The 12,158-nt window shown below is 39.1% G+C and overlaps 1 protein-coding gene across 2 annotated transcripts in view; it reads right to left on the bottom strand.

Annotated features, from left to right (window-relative positions):
* Positions 1-9,580, bottom strand: part of LOC311038196 (uncharacterized protein) — a 42,531-nt gene extending 32,951 nt beyond the window's left edge. The window contains exons 1-3 of one of the 2 annotated variants that reach the window (XR_014600021.1): positions 9,518-9,580; positions 8,444-8,560; positions 7,331-8,132 (exon numbers count right to left, since the gene is read on the bottom strand). Coding sequence is in view for 1 of the 2 variants with exons in the window: in XM_084047583.1 (XP_083903709.1) it covers positions 8,444-8,560; positions 9,518-9,563 (163 nt within the window). In the remaining variant the exon portion in view is untranslated. Of the gene's footprint in view, positions 1-7,330; positions 8,133-8,443; positions 8,561-9,517 lie in introns of those variants that run through there. The other variant, XM_084047583.1, reaches the window with a different exon arrangement.
* Positions 9,581-12,158: the final 2,578 nt, after the last annotated feature.

The raw sequence follows: 12,158 nt of genomic DNA, 5'->3' as shown, positions 1-12,158 counted from the left end.
ACATAGATAATTAAGTTGTCAGCACTATATGGAACACTTTTAGAAACACGCAGCAGAAGAAGGAGATGTAAACATTTCTCAGACATAATGTGGGTGTGAAGTGTGTTTTACATTTAGACTATGCAAGTAACACTCAAAAGTGTGAACTTTCTACAGTAGGTTCTGTTGACAGGCTTTTATTAGGGCTTATCTATGAATCATTATCATTCATATTTGTAATTATATGAAGTATGTACATTTTACTAGACTGGGTCTATATTGTTTAACTTATCTGTTGCTTAAAATGCTACTGTCCTCCACACAGTGGGGGTTGGGGGTATAGTTGGGTAGTCTTTCTTAAAATTAATATTTGCTAATAGTATGTTGGATTCATGCATATTTTCAGACATTAAAAACAAAACAAACCTGCAGTGCCTCTGAGGACCGCCTAGGGGTCATGGACCCCCTGTTGAATACACTTGATGTAGATCCCAGTGGCGAGTGTGTACTGTGATAGGTTTCCTTCTTTGAAGAACACAGTGTGTGGCCAATCGCATTTTAGGGAAGAAGGGGTAAAAAAAAAGAAAAAGAACAGCCAACCTAAAAGTAACTAGTACTTCACCAAGAGAGGGTCGGTGAATTTTGCGGGAGGGACGCTCTTTCTTAGTCTTCTCCGAGGCAGACTTACATGCAGGGACCAAAGCTTGCGTTTATGTCATTAACATGCCTTGTTCTTCATGCAAAATCAACAAATAATGCCAAACCTCAAATAAAAAATGTATATAATGTGCCCAACATTTGTCAACACATAAAAATCTATAATATAAGAACTGGTCAAACATTGGTCAAATTGTCAAATAATATAAGAAATAGACGATTTACAAGCACTTTTATGAACGGACCTTTTAGACAAAGTATTTTAAATGTAACTGTGCTGTTTTACATTTTTTGCCTAATAAAAAATTCAATCAATCAAAAACAACGCCCTCGCAACGTGAGGAATGAGCTTGTAGATATTTAGCTATATTTTCACAATATTCATCTGTGGAACCGAGTCAAACAAAATGTAATGCCTCAACTCCTACAATTCTAAATGTTTGTCAGGGCACACGGGGGGTCCCCAGTTCAAATATGACTATTTTGGGGGGGTCCCCAGTTCAAATATGATTATTTTGGGGGGTCCCCAGTTCAAATATGATTATTTTGGGGGGTCCCCTGTTCAAATATGATTATTTTGGGGGGTCGCAGCCTTAAAAAGTTAAGAACCACTGTTATAGGCTAAATTGATATGTATTTGGCCGCAGAACCCCATCTAAAAATATTTTGTGCCAGGGACCCCCATAAGAGAATATTTGTGAGAAAATCAAAAAAGTCAAAATTATAAATGTATCGATTTTTCAAAAATGTACCAAAAAAGAAGCTGAAATACAAAATATGCTATAATACTTTTTCTGGGGACCCACTAGAACCCCCTCAATGTCACCTAGGAGTCCCCGGACCCCATTTTGCGAAACCTCTGCTCTAGTATATCCCTCTTCACCAAATTTGGGGTGTTCTTGGAGGTTTGTCAGGCTGATTCAGCTGCTGATCAGACTCAGCCTCGTTCTTCTCCTGCTGCCGCCATTACCGTGTTTTGTTTTGTTTTGAGTTGAAACAAGAACTCAAAAGAGTGGAGGATATATGGATAGGTTTGCGCGTCTGGATGATGTATTTCCGCTTTTATGAAGATCAGGGGTCTTCAACGTTTTTTGGGGCCAAGGACCCCTTAGCTGATAGAGAGAGGAAGAGGGACCCCATACTGTATATTCTTATTTTTTTAGAATACTTTCCATTCTGTCATACAGGAACGTGAATGGCGCGTGCATTGTGGCCTTGCATAGAACTTTTCAATTCTGTTCAGCTCACAACCCAGACAGTGTCACTGAAATTGTCATGTCAGCTCTGTGCAGTTTTGGAGAAGTAAAAACCCCTGACTACACACATAACTTCAACATGCCAGAAAACACTGTTCTGTGTGAAAGCCATCAGAATGGTGAAGTGGAGCAGGGTGTTCTTCACAGCTCCTTCACAGCTTTCATGACATCTGATAATTCAGCACTAATTTATTTGTCAACATTAAGAGTGACTCCCTAGTCCCTGTGTAGCATGCAGTTTAACATGTAACCTGTGTAGCATGCAGTTTAACATGTAACCTGTGTAGCATGCAGTTTAACGTGTAACCTGTGTAGCATGCAGTTTAACATGTAACCTGTGTAGCATGCAGTTTAACATGTAACCTGTGTAGCATGCAGTTTAACATGTAACCTGTGTAGCATGCAGTTTAACATGTAACCTGTGTAGCATGCAGTGCCTCCATCAGGTGCACACATGTGCCAACCAGTGCTCGAGGACCTGCCTGTTTGCTTTCATAGGATAAATTGCCCTTCTCTTATTTAAACATGGGTCTTGTTGAACCACAGTTGCTCTCCATTCTGCTCTCATTCAATACGATGTAGGTTAGGTCGCTTTGTATTCTCATCCTGAAAAGTCTGAAAATGTTTTAGTTGAGCATGGCAGTCTCCATGTTTCTTGTTAAAACCAGAATATAAAAGGCACAAAAATAGATAATTAAGTTGTCAGCACTGTATGGAACACTTTTAAAAACACGCAGCAGAAGAAGGAAATGTAAACATTTCTCAGAAATAATGTGGGTGTGAAGTGTGTTTTACATTTAGACTATGTAAGTAACACTCAAAAGTGTGAACTTTCTACAGTAGGTTCTGTTGACAGGCTTTTATTAGGGCTTATCTATGAATCATTATCATTCATATTTGTAATTATATGAAGTATGTGCATTTTACTAGACTGGGTCTATATTGTTTAACTTATCTGTTGCTTAAAATGCTACTGTCCTTCACACAGTGGGGGTTGGGGGTATAGTTGGGTAGTCTTTCTTAAAATTAATATGCTAATAGTATGTTGGATTCATGCATATTTTCAGACATTAAAAACAAAACAAACCTGCAGTGCCTCTGAGGACCGCCTAGGGGTCATGGACCCCCTGTTGAATACACATGATGTAGATCCCAGTGGCGAGTGTGTACGGTGATAGGTTTCCTTCTTTGAAGAACACAGTGTGTAGCCAATCGCATTTTGGGGAAGAAGGGGTAAAAAAAGGAAAAATACTTTCATGACATCTGACAATTCAGCACTAATTTCTTTGGCAACATTACGAGTGACTCCCTAGTCCCTGTGTAGCATGCAGTTTAACATGTAACCTGTGTAGCATGCAGTTTAACATGTAACCTGTGTAGCATGCAGTTTAACATGTAACCTGTGTAGCATGCAGTTTAACATGTAACCTGTGTAGCATGCAGTTTAACATGTAACCTGTGTAGCATGCAGTTTAACATGTAACCTGTGTAGCATGCAGTTTGGCCAACCAGTGTTCGAGCACCTGCCTGTTTGCTTTCACAGGATAAATTGCCCTTCTCTTATTTAAACATGGGTCTTGTTGAACCACAGTTGCTCTCCACCCTGCTCTCATTCAATACGATGAAGGTTAGGTCGCTTTGTATTCTCATCCTGATAAGTCTGAAAACGTTTTAGTTGAGCATGGCAGTCTCCATGTTTCTTGTTAAAACCAGAGTATAAAAGGCATGAACATAGCTAAATAAGTTGTCAGCAGTTAAAAACGCGCAGCAGAAGAAGGAATTCTGAAAAAAAACCTGAAACGTTTCTCAGACATATGTGGGTGTGAAGTGTGTTTTACATTTAGACTATGCAAGTAACACTCAAAAGTGTGAACTTGCTACAGTAGGTTCTGTTGACAGGCTTTATATTAGGGCTTATCCATGAATCATTATCATTCATATTTGTAATTATATGAAGTATGTACACTTTTACTAGACTGGGTCTATATTGTTTAACTTATCTATTGCTTAAATTGCTACTGTCCTTCACACAGTGGGGGTTGGGGTATAGTTGGGTAGTCTTTCTTAACATTAATATTTGCTAATAGTATGTTGGATTCATGCATATTTTCAGACATTAAAAACAAAATAAAAGGTCCATGACCCCCTGCAGTGCCTCTGAGGACCGCCTAGGGGTCATGGACCCCCTGTTAAATACACATGATGTACTGTGATAGGTTTCCTTCTTTGAAGAACACAGTGTGTGGCCAATCGCATTTTAGGGAAGAAGGGGTGAAAAAAAGGAAAAAGAACAGCCAACCTAAAAGTAACTAGTACTTCACAGAGAGAGAGAGAGAGAGAGAGAGAGAGAGAGAGAGAGAGAGAGAGAGAGAGAGAGAGAGAGAGAGAGAGAGAGAGAGAGAGAGAGAGAGAGAGAGAGAGAGAGAGAGAGAGAGAGAGAGAGAGAGAGAGAGAGAGAGAGAGAGAGAGAGAGAGAGAGAGAGAGAGAGAGAGAGAGAGAGAGAGAGAGAGAGAGACACAGACACAGACACAGACACAGACACAGACACAGACACAGACACAGACACAGACACAGACACAGACACACACACACACACACACACACACACACACACACACACACACACACACACACACACACACACAGAGAGAGAGAGAGACAGAGAGACCTCCGAGGCAGACTTACATGCAGGGACCAAAGCTTGCGTTTATGTCATTAACATGCCTTGTTCTTCATGCAAAATCAACAAATAATGCCAAATCTCAAATAAAAAATGTATATAATGTGCCCAACATTTGTCAACACATAAAAAAAGAAAGAGGTCGTGAGGTTGAACTTTATTAAATATATAATAAGAAAATTAACTTTTCCACAATATATATAAGGTTCTGTATGTACAGGCTCACAACATGTGAGCTTGGAGATCGGCTATTTTATAGGGAATCAAGTGGTTAAAGTTGTATCTTAAAAATATAAAATGTGTCCAACTCTATGTGCTTCAATATGCTGGCTGGTCCAGAATTCATCCACTGTGTAAATATTAACACTTAAACCCTATTATAGTTCAGTGGTTCTCAACCTGTGGGTCGGGATTCCCTGGGGGGTACCTACATGATTTTGTAGGGGTCCCCAAATGACAGTAAATTGAAAAATACCTATAAAAAACAAGAACAAAAAAAACAATACAGCATCAAAAGTAACCAACAAACTACAATATAAGAACTGGTCAAACATTGGCCAAATTGTCAAATAAAATAAGATGTCAAAAATGTACCCAAAACAAAGCTGAAATACAAAATATGCTATATTACTTTTCCTGGGGACCCACTGGAACCCCCTCTAGGCAGGGCCGCATTAACCGCGGAACTTAGTGGAACTTGTGTTCCACGGCCCGCAGCCTGCAGGGCCCTGTGAGAATTGTGTATTTCATTTTTGTGTATTTAAAGAAAAAATGTTGATTTATATTGGTTAAATAGAACCGAATTAGACCCGAAACATTTTGCGCGCGTGAGGACTCTAATTGGACTAGTGAGTTGTACAGGTGCAGGGCATGAGCTAATTACTCTATCGCAGGCTGCTATTGGTGCTGGGCTGGAAGGCTCTCCCTATTTAAAGGCCACTAGGTAAGAATGCAGTTTTGTCCTAGACATGGGAAAGGATAGAGCTCCACAAGGACAGAGGAGTAAGTACCCGGACTCACATTCGGAGGGTTAGTAGATGCACAAGACACTTTATTCTGCTGTAATTGGATTTTAGGTACTGGAATTCTATGGCATTTAATGACTCTGCATCTTACACCCCCCTTCCTCCCCCCATTGGACATTGGATTGATGCATTACCTTCCTACGCCCCTGTCCCATTCCACTGCTCTGCTTTTATTAGTGTTAGGTTGAATAAAAGAACATTGACTTTGGACTTCTTGCCTCACACTGTGTGGTTATGTGTGGTGTCTCCCCATTTATGGTCACTGTTTAGAACTGAAGCCTTTGGCTTTATTTGATTGATCACATTACTGTGACAGACAGACAGACAGACAGACAGACAGACAGACAGACAGACAGACAGACAGACAGACAGACTACCAAAATGAGCTGATCATTATAATAGTCATAAATGATAAATCATTTAAATGTAAGATGCTGCGCACCTACAACAACAGGCACCATCTATACTGTATATACTATACAGACGTATACAGGTCTTAAGTGGTTACACTGTAACTCAACTGCCTACACTACAGGAAAACATGGGTCTTTTTTTTGTGTTTTCCATGAGGGATGGGAGGTGTCTTAAACTAGACTGTGTAGTAATGGAAGTGAAGGACACATGTTACCTGTTAGTTCAATGTATCATTCAGTGATGATTTCATGAAAGTGTACACATTAATACTACCATATTAATATTGTTTATTTTTGAATAGATATAACTATTTACAGATTTACAATTGCATACATTTTAGAAATAGCACCTTTGCCCCATGAGTTTGTTTTATTTATTACAGCTATGAAGGAGATCTACTCTGATCTCTGCTGGTTCCTAACAGCTGTACTGTAGCTGCATTCAATGTTTCTACTGTATGCATTGCTACAACCTGTCATAAAAAAGACTCTGCTGCCATCTAGTGGAAATACAGTTGCTCAACAGACCAATCTCTCATGAACCACTTAAACCCTACACAGTTGACAGGGGTCCCCCAGGGCTCTATACTTGGTTCGCCCCTTTTTCTCCGTAGATGCCAAATATCTTTGCTGAAAATAGCCGATCTACAAGCTCACAACGTATCTGGTGGTGAACTTGTAGATCGGCTATTTTCACTGAATGTTTGGTCTAGAATAGGGAGGCTATAGGTTCATGTGGTTAAAGAGAAATTATTTAATATAAGATCAATACATATTTCACACTGCTTGGTGTTAATGTGTCAGTAAATTAAACCATCATTGATAATGACATTTGAGCAAGTCTTACAACCCAATTGATTTATATTTAATCAATAGTCTCTCTCACTCACGCATGGAAGCTCCACCTTCCACCATGAAAAGGAGTGATCTCCTCCATTCACACTGTCTCCATTCACTGTTCTAAATCTTAAGAGTTTTCTGAAAAACCTATGTTGCTTTATAGCTAAAATCTAAAATGACACAGATGCTTTCCCTGGTTTTAATGTGTTGATACTCGGCAGCGGTTCTGTGGAATGGACTCCATGTAAACGAGTAGTTCACCCAAACAATGACTTATTTTCTATCAGTTACACTGAACCCACTGAAGCCTTGAATTCATGGAGAGTTTTTAATTTTTGTCGCATTTCTAAACCAATCATTTGATGACCGGTGGAGTGTCCGGTAATTTGATGACGGTCATCAAATTGCATAATAAGGTACAATGACAACAATGTATTGTTATGACTGGGTTGTAAAAATAATAATAATACAAATGAATGGATGCTGCACACACTTAAGGTTTATTATTAAAACAAATATACAGAATGCCAAGCAGTGGTAAATCAATGAGGATGATTTGGGGAGTGGATCAGCTGGGGGGAGGGCAACCTTATTGGCACAGGGGAGGGTGATCACTGGCATAAGTGTGAGAGATTTCTTTTAAAATAAAATATATCAAAATAATTAGTCAATTAAATGAAGTCCCTTGCACATAATTCTACATTCATTCAAACTCTAAACTCTGACTGGGGAGGGAGTCTGGGAGGTTATTGAGTCTAATGGTCATTACAATGTCCTCCTGATGTAAAAGAAAATGTTTCAAAAGAAGAAGAAAACATAAGGTTATGTATAATGGGAAATCAAAATCAGGTATAAAATATATATGTGGTGTCATAATTAAAGTTAATGTTGATATGGCACACTGACTTATTAATCAAATCAAATGTTGCACTTTGTGTCAAAAAGTTTGCCGACCCCTGATTAAAGCTAGACTAGATGATGAGCAGTGGATAGCACTTAGACATCATACAAGATGTAAGAGTCAAACTGGAGCAGAGAGAATCCTTCAGTTGAACAGAGCGACACAGACCAGTGGTGCTGCCAGGACCACGAGGCTCACTGCTGAGGTGGAGGCTCCAGAGAAGATGGAGACGACGTTGCCAATGACGGACTTTACTTTGGAGTCTCCGTTGCACAAGTCACTGGCACAGCAGCTCGATTTGTCTCCCAAATTCTTAGCAACCACTGACGCCGCCACACACTCGGCAGCTGTACCGCAGCCCTTCACGGGTAGAGAAAGGACTACACACACACACACACACACACACACACACACACACACACACACACACACACACACACACACACACACACACACACACACACACACACACACACACACACACACACACACACACACACACACAGTACCAGCTGTAAACACTTTCACTACTTTTTAATTCACTGTGAAATACGAGATATTTTCATCATTCAGCAATGATATCTGAAAATCAGTGGTGACCTTAAAAGTCTAGAAGAATCTGAGCTGAGGAGGAATGTGAAATGTATGTGTAAAAAGGAGAGGCAGTTGTCTGAAGAAATAAGTATATTACGTGTTGTCGCCCCGCAACGATCCCGCATGGTAACGCCGTCGGGACCCATACCACATACTTCAGTCTTGGTGCAGTCGGGTTGGTCTGGGTTACACGTATAGCACTTCAAGGCAGAGGCTAAGACAACAGGTAGACAATATCACACAGGTTAAAATTGAAAACTAATGTAAATTTACACACATTCCAACACACCTATCATTTATAATTCAAACACTTTAATGAGCAGTGTAAATCTGGGTAATAATATATATATAGTATAGTTTATTTAAGGTAGATTGACACTCGCAGATATCTAAGTGATAGCTTGGGCAGATGTTAGTAGGTATAGACCCCTTAACAGACAACGTCACACTGGTTGCAAGCGTCATGCTGGTTGCAAATGAAACCCATTCTGTCAAGTCTCGCTAGGATGCGCCTCACTAGCCAACACACAAGAGGGGGTTGGGTACCCCAAAACACCCCAAAACAACAGGTTGAGAATTGATTACATGAAACAATCACCTGTGCATCCAGTCTCAATGTTAGTAAACAAATAATTGGTCTATATAATCTATTATAATATTAACTTGAGTATCAGATGTTAGGTATATAATCTACTATAATATTAACCTGTTAGTATGTATATAATCTATTATAATATTAACTTGAGTGTATCATATGTTAGTAGGTATATAATCTACTATAATATTAAGTTGTTAGTAGGTATATAATCTATTATAATATTAAGTTGTTAGTAGGTATATAATCTACTATAATATTAAGTTGTTAGTAGGTATATAATCAACTATAATATTAACTTGTTAGTAGGAATATAATCTATTATAATATTAACTTGAGTATCAGATGTTAGTAGGTATATAATCTAGTATCACTCCAGATTCAATATGCTGAAGTCTGTGAAGGCTATGCATGTGAGTGACGGTGTCAATTTACAGTGTATGGGGATTTCACTGTCACAGTGAAATGACTGTATATTATTAATGTAGAAATGCTATTATTATTATTATTATTATTATTATTCACATATTGTGAAAGGCAGATAGCAGACAACAAAAAGCATTAGTAAATACTTACCATGTGGTGAAAGCAGGAGGCCAAGGATGAGTATGATCAGATGCATGGTGTTGGACACAGAGGTTCGAATGACTCATTGAGCAGCAGCGTTAACAGCTTTATACCTTTGTAAAGGGGTGGGGCTGGTGTCTGCATGGGAGTCAACGTGCTCATATGTATACATACTACATGTGTCATTTGTTCTACTGTAAGTCTTTATGATTTATTGTTGTTGAATCATAATAATCTAGATTGAAAAATAACAATAAACACATCTTAAGTTTTAGTAAGTTATCACCCATAAACTACATACAATACTGTGTGTGTGTGTGTGTGTGTGTGTGTGTGTGTGTGTGTGTGTGTGTGTGTGTGTGTGTGTGTGTGTGTGTGTGTGTGTGTGTGTGTGTGTGTGTGTGTGTGTGTGTGTGTGCGCGTGTGCGCGTGCGCGCACGCGTGCCAGTTGTTTGTTCTACTGTATAATATCTGTGTTTCTAGTGTTGGCTTAAAGCTGCATGCACTATGTAACTTTCCTTTTCTTTATTACCATTGAGCTAATAGAGCCTGCCTGCTTGCTCAGGGAATAAATTCAGGGTCCCCACGGTCATGAAATTCCTGGAAATATTTTGAAAAAAATAAATAAAAAATCCAGTACTGGAAAAGGTTTGAAATTGATCAAACATCATCAAAGGTCCTGGAATTTATCAAGGGTCCTGGAAAAATATTTGGCTATGCATTGTTTTTGGCTATTGATTTTGTTAAAACAAAACATTTTCATAAACATGAATAATATTACACGAAATATGTAACATAAGTAGTTTTTCGCCGAACGGGCTGTGTGACGGCAGCCTAATGTATGTCTCAAACTTTATTTTTGCTACACTGCCTATCTTTGGGCATTCTACATAGGAGTAAGAGACACATTATTGCGCCGAATGATTGTTATATAGGCCTGGAAATTGGGCTAAATATTCTGGAAAAGTTTTGGAAAAGTTTTGGAAATTCATTGCTAAAAATGTGTGGGGACCCTGTAAATTGAATCTTGTTGAAAATTGAAAATTTGTGTCAGATCCTGTGTCTAGGTGAGACATAACCTTTGACACGATCTAAATGTCTCAGAAGAGCAGCAGCCAACCACCCCAATTGTATAAGTTATATTGTGAGCAGAGGTGGACGAAGTACTCGACCCCAGTACTTGAGTAAGAGTACAGAAACTCCTTGGTCAAATTTACTCCACTATAAGTAAAAGTAGCTCAGTCAAAATGTTACTCAAGTAGTAAAAAAGTCATTGCTTTTAAATATACTTAAGTATTCCAAAGTACATGCTTTGAAAAATACTTAAGGTACAAGTAAAAGTAAAAGTACATTTCTTAATTTTTAGATCAATGAATTGCTGTAATGTTTTCACAATGAATTTATAGGACCTTGTAACTCTTGTTTCAGATAAGTACTGTAACTCGGCACTGAAACCAGCACAGCACTGCATGCACTGATGTGCTTGTAGAACCACTATGTTATACAAAGCCTGCAGAAACACCATATAAAAACATAGAAAAGACTGAGGAACCAGAACTAAATACTTCTACTCCTATACACCCATACAAGATGTAACAAAGGTAGAGGCGAGCGGAGGGGGAAGACAGAAACACGGCCAGTATGAGAGCAGAAGTTAGGCCAATTGCATTTTAGGGAAGACAAGAAAACAGCCAACCTAAAGGACAAACCGCACCAAGAAAATTAGTCGCAACTCCTTGCAACAAAACCGTTTTAAGGTCAACCGCACCAATGCAACTCCTTGCAACTGCCATTGGGGGAAATGGTTGCAAGACAAGTAGTTGCAAGTAGTTCCATGTTGCAAGGAGTTGCATGGCGAATCATTGGTGTGGATGTGGAGTGGGCTTAAAAGTAAGTAAGAGTAATAAGTAGCAAAAAAAATTAATACTCAAGTAAAGTATGGATCCTCAGAATCTGCACTCAAGTACAGTACTCAAGTACATTTACTCCGTTACTGTCCACCACTGATTGTGAGTAGATTGGACAAAATTACATTCTATTCATTAAGAAAAGTTACATTGCGCCTCTTTAACACACAAACTGCTAGCCAGCTACCTAGATTGTAATATAATCTGGCCACAGGAGAGCTGTGTAAATAGACATCACAACCTTACTAACATTGATGAAATCCGCAATTTTACAGTATTTTAAACATGCAAAATATCATTTTTGTTCATGCAAGAGACTTGAATAATATCACCCCTCCAACCCCCCAAAATAAAGCTGTAATCCCACGTTTTATGTCCTCTCCTGATGGAGAGACTAAACAACTTAAAGCATTTACTAGTTGGCCATATTCCCCAGGGCTCAATAGCTGGCCCTCTCCTGTTTTCTCTGTACACCAGATAACCAACCAAAAATCTACAAGCTCACAACATGCAGGATAACGTTACTTGTGACACGCTGTGAGCTTGTAGATCAGATGTTCACTGTTAGCCCCTGAAGAGGGATGCTAAGATTCAAGTGGTTAATTACAACCATAAAACCCGGGATTTGAACCTGGGTCTTCCGCATAGGAGCCAAGAGGGAATCCACTTGGCAGGGGAGATATTTGGCGTAGGAGCTTCAGGAAAGGCTACTTGTCAACCTGTTAGGTGTCCTAACAGCAGGG

The sequence above is a fragment of the Gymnoscopelus microlampas genome, assembly GCF_963454915.1.
Source record: "Gymnoscopelus microlampas genome assembly, chromosome: 21".
Taxonomy (NCBI): domain Eukaryota; kingdom Metazoa; phylum Chordata; class Actinopteri; order Myctophiformes; family Myctophidae; genus Gymnoscopelus; species Gymnoscopelus microlampas.
The sequence above is the reverse complement of the archived record's forward strand: the minus strand, read 5'-3'. Positions and strand labels throughout refer to the sequence as shown.